Below are 14,462 nucleotides of genomic sequence, written 5' to 3'. Positions count from 1 at the left end.
AGGCACCTCCTGATTCCACAGGGCAAGGACAGAGAGGCCCTCGTGTTCAGGACCCTCCCAGATCTGGTCCTATGTGACTGGTCCTGACTTGTGCCCTGTAGGATAAAACAATAATCTGAACCATCGGACTTCCCTGAGTTTTGTGAGTCATTCTAGAAAACTGTCAAATTGACCTCCCCCCAAATTTGCAGCTAGTTGTTCTGAAGTGCTGTTGGCCTGGGGACGCCTAAACTTGCAGTGGCATTTGAAGCGAGGGGGGTTTTATTGGGGACTGAACCCTTCACTTAGGGAGTTGATGCTAATCCCGGGTGGCCTGCATCAGAAGTGCATTGTGGGACTGCAACACTCATTCTCAATTCCTGAAACACAGGCCAGAAATAATCCCTTTAAGAAGCAAAGCTCTTGCAGCTGACTTGACCCTCCCCACCTCAAGCCAGCTCCAACCCCAGGCTGAGAACCGTCCACTGGTCCAATCTCAGCAGGAAACCACCCTGAATGGGTAGACAAACACAGTTCTAGTACCAGGCAGGCTTTTTGATAAATGATACAATTGAAGTATAAAAACTCCAAAGGGCGCACAAAGAGAGTGTCCAGTAATTGCCTGAGAGACTCAGAATGGCTTCACAAAGGTTGTCACAGCTGTGTGCCTTCCAGAGGAAAGAAACTTTAAAAGAGGGCAGGGCGGGACAGCCTAAGAGCAGGGTGAGGAAAGGGTCGGATCACAGTGTCAAGTTTAACAGCGATGAAAATCCCCCCTAACTTTTATTCCCTCATTACTGTGTGCCTGAAACTGTGGCTAACCTTCCTATTTGATACTCCAATGACGCCTTAATCCTATGTGGCAGATCCTATTATGATACCCATTTTACAGGTAAGGGCACTGAGACTTCGGCTGAGAAACCTAACGAAGGCATCCAAGATGGCGGTCCAGTGTGGCTGGAGAGGAGGGTGAGAGGAAGCAGATAAAGGCAGGCAGACTGCGACAGGGCCTGGGTGTCTATCAGGAACCCTTTTTTTTTTTCCTGTAGGCAGTGGGGAGCCATCAGAGCTGGGTGTATAAGGGAATTACATGACCGCAATCATAGTTTCAAAAGATAAACTGTGGTGGTGGGAAAAGCACTCAAAAAGAGAAAGACAGGGTGAGGTGAGGCAAATCATTACATTTAGAAAGGCTAGGCCATGCGTTTCTACTGTAAGCACAGGGAACTAGAGCCATGGGATAGACCGTGATGGAAGATAACATAAGAAAGGGAATGTATGTAGATGCACGACTGCATCACCTTGCTGTAGAGCAGCAATTGACAGAACAGGGTAAATCAATTATTCTTTGATAAAAAGCAATTTTTTTAAAAGACAGAGAGAGGGACTAGAACAGGGAGACCACGTAGGGGACGATGATGAGCTCCCTGGACAAATATGATGAGAGCCGGAACCAGGGAACAGAGACATGGGGGTGGGGATGAAGGACAGGTGGAGGATGCAGGCAGAGGTGGGCTCCAGGTGGAGGGCGGGATGCGTGGCCAGGAGAGGATGGTGCAGACATCCAAAGAGACCATCCGAAACGCACCTGGTTACGCATCTTTTGGTACCGTTTACAGTGTGCACTTTCTGCACTGTGACTGATGCCCCTGTGTGTTGCCTCAGTTTGATGGAGTTCATGCCCTTGATCCCATAACAGATGATGGAGGCAGACTTAAAGACCAAATTCAAGGAGTTCCCGGGGTGGTGAAGCAGAAACAAATCCAACTAGTATCCACGAAGATTCGGGTTCGATCCTTGGCCACACTCAGTGGGTCGGGAATCTGGCATTGCCGTAAGCTGTGGTGTAGGTCGCAGACACAGCTTGGATCCTGAGTTGCTGTGGCTGTGGTGCAGGCCAGCAGCTGTAGCTCTGATTCGAGCCCTAGCCTGGGAACTTCCATATGCCGTGAGTATGGCCATAAAAAGCAAAAAAAAAAAAAAAAGCAAAAGAGCAAAACAAAGACCGAATTCAGTACCGGCAGGTAACCGTCTAACTCCACAACCACCCAGATCTCTGGTCCCCGGCTGAGCACAGCCATCCCATGTCTCCACGCTCTCTGTGTGGTGGACCCGCACCTGCTGTGGATGGATGATGAGTATCAGGATTTCTGCCTACATGGCTTTTTACACTGCAGAGATGAAGCAGAAGTGTACCAGGCCACCAGTCTAGGAATCGATCTGAGGCTATTCCAAAGTACACACATCACACTGGTCTTGTAGCTCTTCCTAGAGCTCAGTGGGAATGAGTCAGAGACACAGAATGTGGAGAAGTAAGCAGAAGCTGAACACAATGCAACTCCTTCAAGGACCCCACCCAGAAAAACGCACAGCGGATCACAGATAAAATGAATGCTGGGTTTCTAGTGCTAGGACAAATGATCCTTGCCATTCAAACTCCGTCCTTCCTACAATTTCCTGTTTTCTGGTTGTGCCTGTGCCTCAGGTTCAGTGAGAGAGGCTGCAGAACTGTTTGATTCAGTAGCAGAACTTTTCCACCCACAATACATGGAAGTTCCCAGGCTAGGGTCTGAATGACAGCTGCAGCTGCTGGCCTACGCCACAGCTTGCAGCAATGCTGGATCCTTAACCCACTGAGCGAGGCCCGGATTCAACCCACCTCCTCATGGATACGAGTCAGGTTCATAACTCACTAAGCCACAGCAGGAACTCCTGATTCATTTGCCAACTTTAGAATCAATAATCACCCTTTACCAAAGATGATTATTTACTACACTTAGCGTGGTAATAATTTCATGATGTCTGTCATTCAAATCATGATGCCATATACCTTAAACTTACACAGTGAAGTGTATCAATTGCGTCTCAATAAAACTGAAAGAAAAAAGTAAATAAATAAAAAATCACCATCATCCTTTTACCAGTTACATGAATGTTTTGGACATTCAGCTCACAAATATTATTCTAGCTTCCCCTTCACACACTGCAAAAAGCCTAGCTCTTCCCAGTAATGCTGATTATAAGAGAACCGAAACAGAAAGGGAGAAGAAAAGAAATTTGACTTCCCGTTTCTCTGGAGACAGAGCTTTGAGGGGGCCTGAAACTCCAGATGATGAGGGTGTCACGTGTGGGTATGTCTGCTGCTCCCTCACTCCTGACATTCCCAGGAATCACTCGAACTTTAAAGCACTCATCTGAAAGTGCTTAAAGAAGACATACCGAAATGCACGCTTACACGGGCCCTTGACACATAATCAATAGTCCTTTAAGCGCACACATCTATATCTTGCATTAACCTTGCATCTCACCGTGATTTAGGAGACATTTGCTGTGCTTCGTCTCCAAATCTTTTCTAATCCGACATCACTCCATAACAGATAGATCATCATAAAGAGACGGAAACATTTTCAAATGCACAGAACTCAGGACAGGAGCTGTAAACTCGATCTTCTATAATGATTTCAAAGGATACACAAATTCATTCGACGTCATCAATGGTTCAATAGGCCAGCTAAGAATCAGAGCATTTTGCATATGTGCTGGAAACGTTCTATTTGGTTCAAATACAGTGTCTCCTTCCCTCGCTTTCAATCATCCAGTTTTAACAAAAACAAAAAAAACAAACCAAAACACCTGTCATCTTCCCACATCAGGTCAATGTGCAAAAGGTCTAATTTTTTTCTCTGCAGTACGTTACCAAAAAGTCAGACAAGGCAGATTACAATGGATGCAAACTAGAACTCCTACAATTCTCAACATCCTTCCACAGAAAGTTGCTTTTAACAATGTGACATTCTCTCCTCTCTTTAAGGAAGAAAATATGAGACAATAACTTTCAATTTATTGTAAATAAGAGACGGGACTAACATTTGGGTACTAATATGTGTCATCTGATGTGGTAAGACTTGCAAATATCCACCCCCCCATTTCATTTCTATGAAGTTCCTCTTAGGTAGACATTATTATTCCATGTTACAGATTATAATTAAGAACAGAAGAAACTAAATGAGGAGTTCCCGTCGTGGCTCCGTGGTTAATGAATCCGACTAGGAACGATGAGGTGTCGGGTTTGATCCCTGGCCTTGCTCAGTGGGTTAAGGACCCGGCGTTGCCGTGAGCTGTGGGGTAGGTCGCAGATGCGGCTCAGATCCCATGTTGCTGTGGCTCTGGTGTAGGCCAGTGGCTACAGCTCCAATTAGATCCCTAGCCTGGGAACCTCCATATGCCATGGGAGCGGCCCTAGATAAGGCAAAAAAAAAAAAAAAAAAAAAAGAAAGAAAGAAAGAAAAGGAAACTAAATGAGCTTCCATAAAGAATCTTTTTGAAAGGTATCATATTATGAAACCAAGCCTGTAAGCAATGAAAGGAAATTCCACCACATTCATTTTTGACTGGCAAAGGTGAACAGGTAAGGCTATTCCTTCCATGAAAGGACTTTATCCTTTGCTGAGATCTGGCCACCAGATCACCATTCAGGCTCCAAAGGCCTTAGGGACCACACTCTGAGCTGCAGCAGGACCGTCACGCATACTGGCGCAGTTCATCTCTACTGAGCACTAAGTGCCAGGCTCTGCGGATGCAGGGTGAACAAGACAGATGCCCTGAGTCAGCCCACGCTGGAAGATGGTACAGACGGGTGGGCTTTTGGCTCCTAGGTAGGCTGGTGAGGGTCTGATAGCTAAGCTGAGTCCTGAAGGATGATTAGGTCTGGGACAAGGTGTAGCCGGCACAGAGTGAAAGCAGTTGCTGTCTCAATCCATGAACTTACTGCACAGCGCTGTTCATTCTGGCAACTTCCAATGCTCTCTGATGATGCACAGGGCATTGAAAATTTGAAACTTAGCTAGTGGGGTTTTTGGACCACCACTTCTGAAAAGTATTTTTATACATCATGCTGCAATACACACTTTATGCATTACTTCCAGATGGCCAAGAAGCATGTGAAAAATTGATCAACATCACTGATTATTAGAGAAACGCAAATCAAAACTACTATGAGGTACCACCCCACAATAGTCAGAATGGCCATGATTAATAAGTTCACAAATAACAAATGCTGGAGAGAGTGTGGAGAAAAGGGAACCCTCCTACACTGTTGGTGGGAAAGTAAATTGGTACAACCGCTATGGAAAACAGTATGGAGGTACCTCAAAAAATTAAATATAGAACGACTATATGACCCAGCAATCCCACTCTTGGGCATGTATCCAGACAAAACTTTACTTGAAAAAGATACGTGTTCACTGCAGCACTATTCACAATAGCCAAGACATAGAAACAATCTAAATGTCCACCGACAGATGAATAGATTAAGAAGATGTGGTATATACACAGTGGATTACTACTCAGCTATAAAAAAGAACAAAATAATGCCATGTGCAGCAACATGGATGGAACTACAGACTCTCATACTAGGCGAAGTCAGAAAGAGAAAGATGAAGAATACCATATGATATCACTTATATCTGGAATCTAATATACAGCACAAATGAACCTTTCCACAGAGAAGAAACTCATGGACTTGGAGAACAGACTGGTGGTTGCCAAAGGGGAGGGGGAGGATGTGGGATGAACTGGGAATCTGGGGTTAACAGGTGCAGACTATTGCCTTTGGAATAGATAAGCAATGAGATCCTGCTGTATAGCACTGGGAACTATGTATAGTCACTTATAGATGGAGCCTGATGGAGGATAATGGGAGAAAGAGTATACATGTGTGTGTGGCTGGGCCACTTTGCTGTACAGGAGAAAATTGACAGAACACTGTAAACCAGCTATAACAGAAAGAGTAAAAATCATTTTAAAAAACTATTTGCCAAAATGATAGTCTTTCCATCACTCAAATGCATTCTTATCTTTTCTCCTTTCGCTTTCTTTCTCTGCGTTCTAGACATACTCCTCCAATGGGTTGTAACCCACGGTGTGAAAAACATTGGTATAAACCTTTTAAGAGGTGTGACCCTCATTTCTTTGATATGTAGTTGACCCTTGAACAACACTGGTTTGAACTAGTGCAGGTCCACTTATACATGGATTTCTTTTTTTTTTCTTTTTTTTTTCAGTAAATGCTACAGTACAACCTGATCCTTGCTGGCTGAATCTGAGAGACGGACCTAGAACCAGTCCCTGGAAGATACCGAGGCACTTCCTCTTCTGCCTTCTGCCCTCTTTTTCCTCCTTCACCCCTCAAGACAGTACTAAATAAGAGTACGACTGTTTCCTAAAGGTCTGTTATGTGCCAGAAACTGGGCTGCAGCCTTGACGTGCCGTCTCACCCAGCCATGGATTAAGCATCACTATTCCCATTTTACAGATGAAGAAACTGATGCTCAGTTATCAAGAGGTTCACTTAGTAGACCATGACAGAGCCAGAATTCAAATCCAGTTCTGTCTTGCTTCACAACTTCAATCACTCTTGTGACTTTCATGAAAAGGTCTAATGTAGTTAAAGCTGACTTAACAGAGAGAACTTCCCAGTCCTAAGACAACTCCGGTCCTTAGAGTGTTATCAAACCAGGTTTTGGAGGCCTAGGCAGATATACAGGAAATCAATGGTGGATAATCTCTCAGGTTCAAACTGAATTTCCTTCCTGGAGTTCCCCAGTAGCCTAACAGGTTAGGGATCCGGCATTGTCACTGCTGTAGTTCTATTCCTCGACTGGGAACTTCCATATGCCCTGGGTGCTGCCAAAAAAAAAAATTTAATTTCCCTTCCACGTCCTCTGAGTACCCCTTAGTAAAAGCAGTGACGGGGAGTGACCACAGAGGATGGCAAATGAGAGGGACTGAGATGCTGGCCAATTATCCCCCTCCAGGCTGGCTGAGCAGAGCTGACCATTCTGAATGGCCAATAACAGGGAGCGCCTTGCCCAGCCTCTTCCAGGCTGCAGACAGTCAATAAATATTCACAAGACGGAGCGCTAACACAGGCAGAGAGAAAGTAAACACAGCACATGGCTCTTGCTGGTTTATTTTTAAATTGTTCCAAAATTATGTTAAGTGAAACTATTTGGCAAGAAGGAATCTTCTTTGGAAGGATAAGGAAACATATTTAGCACAGACACTTGTGTCCTTTCAGCCCCCTAACTGGAGATGCGTTTGACACAGATACCAGCAATGATAACCATGGACAGGTCAGGACAAACATTCAGCCCCACCCAAAATGTCTGCAAAAGTGATGATTTGGGGAAATTACCGACAACGTTCCACTTGGTGATTGCACCATGAACTAGTTCTTCCCCTCGACCTACAGTAACTTGATGTTTGGTGACAGTATAGTAACTGGCCAGTCACTGGCATTGCCATCTCTAAGTGATGATACTGCTCAGAATATTTTTAAAATTGATGTGTTTTGGGGTTTTTTTTGGCCAGGCCCATGGCAGGTGAAAGCTCCCAGGCCAAGGATCAAACCTGAGGCACAGCAGCAACCCAAGCCGCTATAATGACAACACCAGAGCCTTAACGTGCTGCACCACAAGGGAACTCCAGAACTGGTGTAATTTTACAAACACATAATGAATGCAATTCTGACACGTACACACAATAAATTACATAATTTATTTAACAAATGGCCTTGGGGGTTATATTCTTTGAGGGGCTTGCTGGGTAGCAATACATTTATAGTTTGACTTGGCATATCAATTCACATACAAATACAAGCTGTTTTTTGTCTAACCAGCTAGTGTTATTTTCCCAGCACCTCTTAGCAATAAAAATATTGCCTAGTCTTTTCTTTGCAAGTTCCATGATGGAAAAAAATCCTGAATGTGCAAAAGAATCCACTGCCTGCTGATGAAACATAAAGGCTTATGAAAACATGGCATGTCCTCAAGTAGATCAGGTTGTTTTTAAATATTTTAATAGGGTACACTGCTGCATTAGGAACTAAATATGTATTATGTCTAATCTTACATCCAGTGTGTACTTACTTTGATCATTCTATCAAAAGATCAAAATTTAAATATTATGTAAATTATATTTTATACATGTGCTCCTTTGCATGAAATCAAACAGAAAACTTGTTTCTTCTCTAAACACATGAGAATATAAACAAGCAACGTATTTAAACTGAAGAAAATACTCACTACTTCATTCCGTTTAAAAAAAAAATGCCCCTGGGTATCGATTAAATAAAAAGCCTTTATGTTTTCTTAAAATAATCCTAAATGTCTGCTGATCCCTTCAAATTTTTACGCACATTTTAACATTTAAATATTAAACTTTACAGGTTAAGTTAATTATTTACGTTATTTTTACAAGAAATGCTATCTACGTCCTCTTGAAAGTGCTGAGGTTATGTAAAACAACAAAAATGACAGCAGAAATTAAAGAACTGATATTGAATCTCCAATAATCTAGAAAAGTAGTTATTTTCATAATAAATATAGTATGAAACTTAATTGGATCATGTTTCTTTTTCTTTTTTTAAAAAAGCAGCTATAAAAGACATTCTCATGACCACGAAGGAAATATAATATGGACAGGATTTTAAAAGTTATTATGAAATTTACATTAATTTCCTTTCTTTCTTTCTTTCTTTTTTTTGGGCAGTTATTATGAAATTTACATTAATTTCCTTTCTTTCTTTCCTTTTTTTTTTTTTTTTTTGGCAGGAACTGTAGAAGTTCCTGGGAGAAGGGATCAAACCCAAGCCATAGCAGTGAAATGCCTCCTTAATCCACTGCACTACCAAGGGAACTCCTATGTTAATTTTCTTAAGAGTGATGTTGGCACTGTGATTCTTTAAGAAAAATATCCTTATTCTGAGTATATGTATGATATCATTTTTAGGGATGAAATATCTTGATGTATGAAACTAACCTGATGCCTGAAACTGACAAATGGTCCAACAATAATAAATATATGTGTATATATATATAGATAAAAATATGAAGCAAATGTTGCACAATGTTAATAAGAGATACATCTCAGTGGAGGGTACCCAGATGTTCACTGTATTGTCCCTTTAACCATTCTGACTATGTGAAAATTTTCTCAACAAAAAGCTGCAGGAGGGAAGAATAGTCATTTTCATTTAAGCACGTACATACATTGACTCCTGAGCCAAACTAGGTGCAGATAAAATATTACTTTACATGGACATAGAATGTTTCATTTTCCAGTAGCAGTATGCTTCAGAGAATCAATTTTCTACCACTGACCCAGAGAAATTATGGCAGCCCTTCTGGCCAAGACCACAGGGAACCGCTGATTGACACATACCACCTGATTTCAGAGCAGAAGCGTCAGGATCCCCAGAGGGTAACCTTCACTGACCAGCGAATTTACATGGCAGCCTGTGCCCTTGGAAAAATAAGGGTCAAGAACAGGGGCCTTCCAGCCTGGAACCTTCACAGCAGACAGAAACTGCAACTTTGCCAGGCTCATTTTCTGGGAGACATCATAGCAAGTGCGACATGAACATAAAGCGAAATTAAACCATCAACTCTACTTATTCACCCACTAAAGACGATTTCTGTCTTCCCCTGTCTGCTCAATAAAGTGAACCACCAGGTTTGACACTACAAAAAAAAATTGGAGGGGAGTTCCCATCGTGGCACAGGGGAAACAAATTCAACCAGGAACCATGAGCTTGCAGGTTCGATCCCTGGCCTCGCTCAGTGGCTTAAGGATCCTGCGTTGCTGTGAGCTGTGGGATAGGTCGCAGACGGGGCTCGAATCTGGCATTGCTGTGGCTGTGGTGAAGGCTGGCAGCTATAGCTCCGATTAGACCCCTACTCTGGGAACCCCCATATGCCACAGGGGCAGTCCTAAAAAGACAAAAAAAAAAAAAAAAAAAAAAAAAAAAACAGAAAAAAGAAAAGAAAAAAAATCATAGCTGCTTCCCCCCCAAAAAAAACCAACTTAAACCTAATAGAATCACATTAGAAATTTTAGAAAGAAAATCTGTAAACATTCCATTTAAACATACCTAAAAGTATTAAAAATAAGACTCAACTCCATGAAACAATGTAGCAGGAAGTTTCCTATCTACAAAAAGAAGCTTTTTGTTTGGGGGTCCAAACCTCAACAGTTCTGGGCACTAGTTCACTAGGAAGTCCGAGGGCCAACCAGCCATCCATGACTTGCTGCAGAATCTGATACTCTTTTTTAACCGGAGTGAACTGAAATTCAGCTGTAAGCACTGACTTTTCAAGCAGACCGATGCAAGCAAAGACTCCACTTCAGTTACACCTCTTTTTTCTCTATTTTTATCATTTCTCTTTTTCTCTCTCATTCAATTCTTTATCTATATGTATTCTGTGTGTGTACATATGTATTTGTGTATGACTGTGTATATATATACATATATTACACGTCTATACATTATACATATATATACACGTACGCATACATATTTGTTGCTGTCTTCTCTTCTCTCTTTCTCTTGTCCTTCCTCTTCCCTTCCCAATTCCTCCAGGCCTATGGGAGCTCCCAAAGGCACTGTTATCACCCAGTTAAACTTCAGGCAGTGAAACTATAAAGAATCCCAATGGATTAGCCCATGAAGCCTGATGGAATCAGGCCACAGGCTGGAAGAGTGAGAGGAAGAATGGTTCCCTTTCCTTTCGGAGTTCCCTGGTGGCGCTGTGGGTAACCAAGAGCAATTATCCTGTTTATGGGTGGTCAGGATCCCTCTTCCTCCTAGTTAGCGCTGTGTGCCTTTGATCTTTAACCAGCCATCTCTACCTCACTTTAAGAGAATCCGGCGACCACGAACTGCAATTGCATTTACTGCTTCACGTTATTCCGGTAGGAGGCACAATACAGGAGGGCTGCAACATCAGTGGTTTGGGACTATCTGTGGAGTTTACTTATCCAAGTCCTGAATTCTGTCCAATGCCACCATTCTCTGATTTCTTGAAAAGTTTCTAGTCTATGTGTTAGCACTATAAGCACTAAGCTAGGGCCAAAGGAAATACAAAGAGATATTTTAAAAAGTTATTCATCAGAGAGGTATGACCACATTACATTTGCTTACCAAAAACTGACCGTCTATGAAAACTCACTGCCATGCATGAAGACTGAATTAATCACAGTTCCTCCATCTCCAGGAGACCTCAACGAACCTGCTTCAAAAACTCCAGAGAGAATGACTCTCTGGCAGTGTTCCAGCCAGAAAGCCGGGGATCCTCTGCAGCCTCCAGGCCGGAGAAGTCCTCACAGGGGAACCAGGAAGAAGAAGGCTCAACAATCAGGGCCAAGAGCCCACGGCTGAACATATTCTGGGTGGGAGGATGCTCAAAAAATTGAGACACACATGCTGAGGGCAGCAAGGTGGCCACTTGGAGGAACTGGCCAATGTTTACCATTTGTAGGCTCTAGGAGGGATCTGAGCCCCTCACCAAGGCTTATCTTCTCAATGCCTCAATGTCTTCCTCTGACAAATGGGGCCATTAATAGTACCCTTCTAAGCCATAGGGTCTATAGTGACTGAAAGAGTCATTAACACATAAAGTGTTTAAAACAGGGCCTGACACATGGGAAGCACTGTATAAATGCTAGGTAATCGCTATTATCATAGGCGACCAAAAGCCTACCAAAGAAAACTTACCTTCTTTAATCCCCACCAACAGACCTACTCCTAACCAGCCAGAAGTACTCAGGTCTCAATTCTTTGGTTCCCTGTTTGAGCTCCAGCATCTCTGGAGTGGTCTCAGCTAAGACCAAAGAAGCAAGACTCCTTTCTCTAAACGACTAGGTTCAGACAGAAAATGCAGTATGGCAACATCATATGATTAAAATGGAAACTGACATATGAATAATATATGCAAATCTATCTGACACGCATTTCCAAGCCCACATGTTCTCAGTGTGTAAGTTCTGCAGCTTCTGACAAATGTCCCTATCTCTGCCACACTGTGAACTAACCTCAAGAACCAACCTTCTGGTTGAAGACACACACAAATTACCCTACACATTAGAAAGACATAAATGCAATGACCTTCAACAACGTACATGGTCCCAGAGTATGTGGCATAAACAGGTAATTGGCCACTGGCACACCTGGGTGACACAGTAAGCCAATTCTTCAGAACAGGCAAATCCACTCAATTCTATGCTCTGTTGCTGTGCCACACCTGGCACATCATGTTGACAGTACTTACGCATTACAATAGGGCTTCTTTTCATAGCCTTTGTAGTTGTTCATGTTGAGAGCCATCTTGCAGACTTCACAATGGAAACATCCTTTATGCCAATACTGAAAAAAAAAATATTTAAAATTTTGGTACAATGCCAGTTCTCTCCAGGAAGGGTACAGAAAGGAGACATTTTTAGTGCATCACAAGTCCCCGTATCTGAAAATACTACAACAAAATGATCGCAGGTACCAGTGGATGTTTGCCTAATTTCAGTTAAGTAAATAAAGCAGGCAGTTATTAAAACTGAGTTTTAAATGAATCCCCACCAAAACGTACAGACTCCAGTGGAAGAAATGACAAGGGCTCTGCCCATATCACACCTCGACGAGCAGCCCGAAAGGAGTTCTGCAATTGGTTAATGGAGAAATGGAGCCGGTGAAGTGGCTCCAAAAGGAAAACGAGTCCAAGTCAAAGTGCCTAAACACTGTTTGGGAGATCTCAATAAACATGTGTCCACCGGAAGTCAAGCAACCTGAGATGGCAGGAGGCGCACCATGTAAGTACCCCTGGTCCCCCATCCCTGTCCAGCTCCACTAAACTGCGGAAAGCTGGGCTCTGTCCGGGATGCCTGAAGGGATGACGACGTGCTCTTGGGAGGCATCATCTGTATGACCACACGCAAATTTCACTAGGACCTCCTCCGGCTGGACTCCATCGTCAGTCTCTCAGGACAGAGGCCAGCGTCTCTCTCCCAGGCTGTTCAACTCCATCCGCACCCAGGAAGGGCAGGGGAGCTGAGCTGCGGGGCCCGGGCTACAGCCGGTTCCTCTGGAATTCCCCAACCGGGTGGATTAGCCCCCCGCGGGTCCGGCTTGCCGCGCTGAGCCCCGGCTCCTGGGCGGGGATTATTCTTAGCAATGCGGCAGCGGCCGCCCCACGACATATTAATTACTATCTGCCTCTCCACCTCGCCGCCCTTACGAGAGGCGCCGGGGCAGGGGTGAGGTGGGGATGCGGACGCATCCTTGGGCGGGGGCGGCGGGGGCGGGGGTTGCGGGGCAGTGACAGGGCAGGAGTGGTGGTGAGAGGGGCGCGGCTCGCCGAACTGCTCCCGGGGGCCCCGCGTGGGCTCCCAGGGCCGCGGTCCGCCTGGCGCCCTCCGCCGCCGCTCGCTGCCGCCGCCGGCGCAGCCCCGCACCCCCGCCGCCCGCACCCCGACAAAAGGCTTTCCTGGTTCCTACAGCACGGTCGCCAAGCGTGCTCTCTGACACTCCTCGGGCATCTTCCTTCGTATGCCCTCACCCCGTGCCAAGACACACACACACATACACGCACAGACCCACTCTTCTCTTTCCATCGCAGATGCCAAAACTTCTCCAAGCAGGTGCAGCCCGGCGCCCGGCAGGTCCCGGCTGGCCCGGCGCCCCCTTGCTCACCTTATCCAGGCAGTTGACTTTCTCCGTGGGATACACTACTTTCCCGCAGCGGGCACATTGGGGGTTCATTGTCGCGGTTCCTGGGGGCGGCGAACAGGCGGCGGCGGCTGGGGGCTCCGAGGAGCCGCTGTGACATCCCCCGGCGATCCCCGCACCGCCTCCTGGCAGACGGGAGGGCGGCGGGAGGCCGGGCGCGGGGATCGGGAGTCTGCCCGGAGCCGGGGGCGAGCGGGCCGCGCGGCGCGCGGGGAGGCGGCGGGGGCGCGGGTGGGTGCGCGGCGGGGCCTGGCGCCGAGGGGCGGCCGCGCTCTCGTGCTCGGGCTCGGCTCCGGCTCGGGCTCCGCGCCGCTCGCTCTGCGTCGCTCGCACTCCAGGTACCGGTGACTCACAGAGACACTCGCTCCCGCCCCTCGCGCTCACTCGCTCCCCCGCCTCGCCGGTGACGCGCAGGCCAAACCCACCGGCGCGCCCCGACCGAAGTGGCAGGGAACGAGCACGTCGGGCCCCGGGGGAGGGCGGGCGAAGCGGGGGAAGGGGGAGGGCAGAGACCCGGAAAGCTCCGCAGACCGCTCGGCTGCGAAGGGGAGGCCTGGGAGCGAGCTTCGCGCGGCTGCCGCAGCGGGGGCGGCCAGGTGGGCGGCGGCGGCGGAGGAGGACCGCGGGGGGGCCGCGAGGGAGGGCTCAACCCCGCGCACGCCCTGCACCCCTTCCTCCTCTCTCCCCTGCCCAGCCGGGGGCTGCCCGGCTCCTAGGCCGATCTATGTTCCTGATGCCCAAAGGTCGCGGGGAACGCGAGGTGGGGGTGCGCCCGCCCCGGGTCGCGGGCAGCAGCGCACCGACGCCCCACGCAGCGCCCAGTGCCCGGGCGGAGACTGGTCCGGGCGTGCGCAGCGACGCTTTCCCGTGCGGGAGCTGGGAAACCCGCGGGGAACCTGGAGCTTCACGTCCCAGCAGCGCCAGGGGG

At 46.5% G+C, this 14,462-nt stretch overlaps 1 protein-coding gene across 1 annotated transcript in view; it reads right to left on the bottom strand.

The window, feature by feature from the left end:
- Positions 1-13,910, bottom strand: part of NEBL (nebulette) — a 355,791-nt gene extending 341,881 nt beyond the window's left edge. Inside the window, exons 1-2 of the mRNA XM_003357763.5 lie at positions 13,499-13,910; positions 12,087-12,181 (exon numbers count right to left, since the gene is read on the bottom strand). Of these exons, the coding sequence (XP_003357811.1) occupies positions 12,087-12,181; positions 13,499-13,567 (164 nt within the window). The 5' untranslated portion in view covers positions 13,568-13,910. The remainder of the gene's footprint in view (positions 1-12,086; positions 12,182-13,498) is intronic.
- Positions 13,911-14,462: the final 552 nt, after the last annotated feature.

Source organism: Sus scrofa, chromosome 10 (assembly GCF_054392235.1).
Source record: "Sus scrofa isolate SSC_HxYL_T2T_F1_AM1 chromosome 10, Sscrofa_HxYL_maternal_Yorkshire_Landrace_v2.0, whole genome shotgun sequence".
Lineage (NCBI taxonomy): Eukaryota > Metazoa > Chordata > Mammalia > Artiodactyla > Suidae > Sus > Sus scrofa.
The sequence above is the reverse complement of the archived record's forward strand: the minus strand, read 5'-3'. Positions and strand labels throughout refer to the sequence as shown.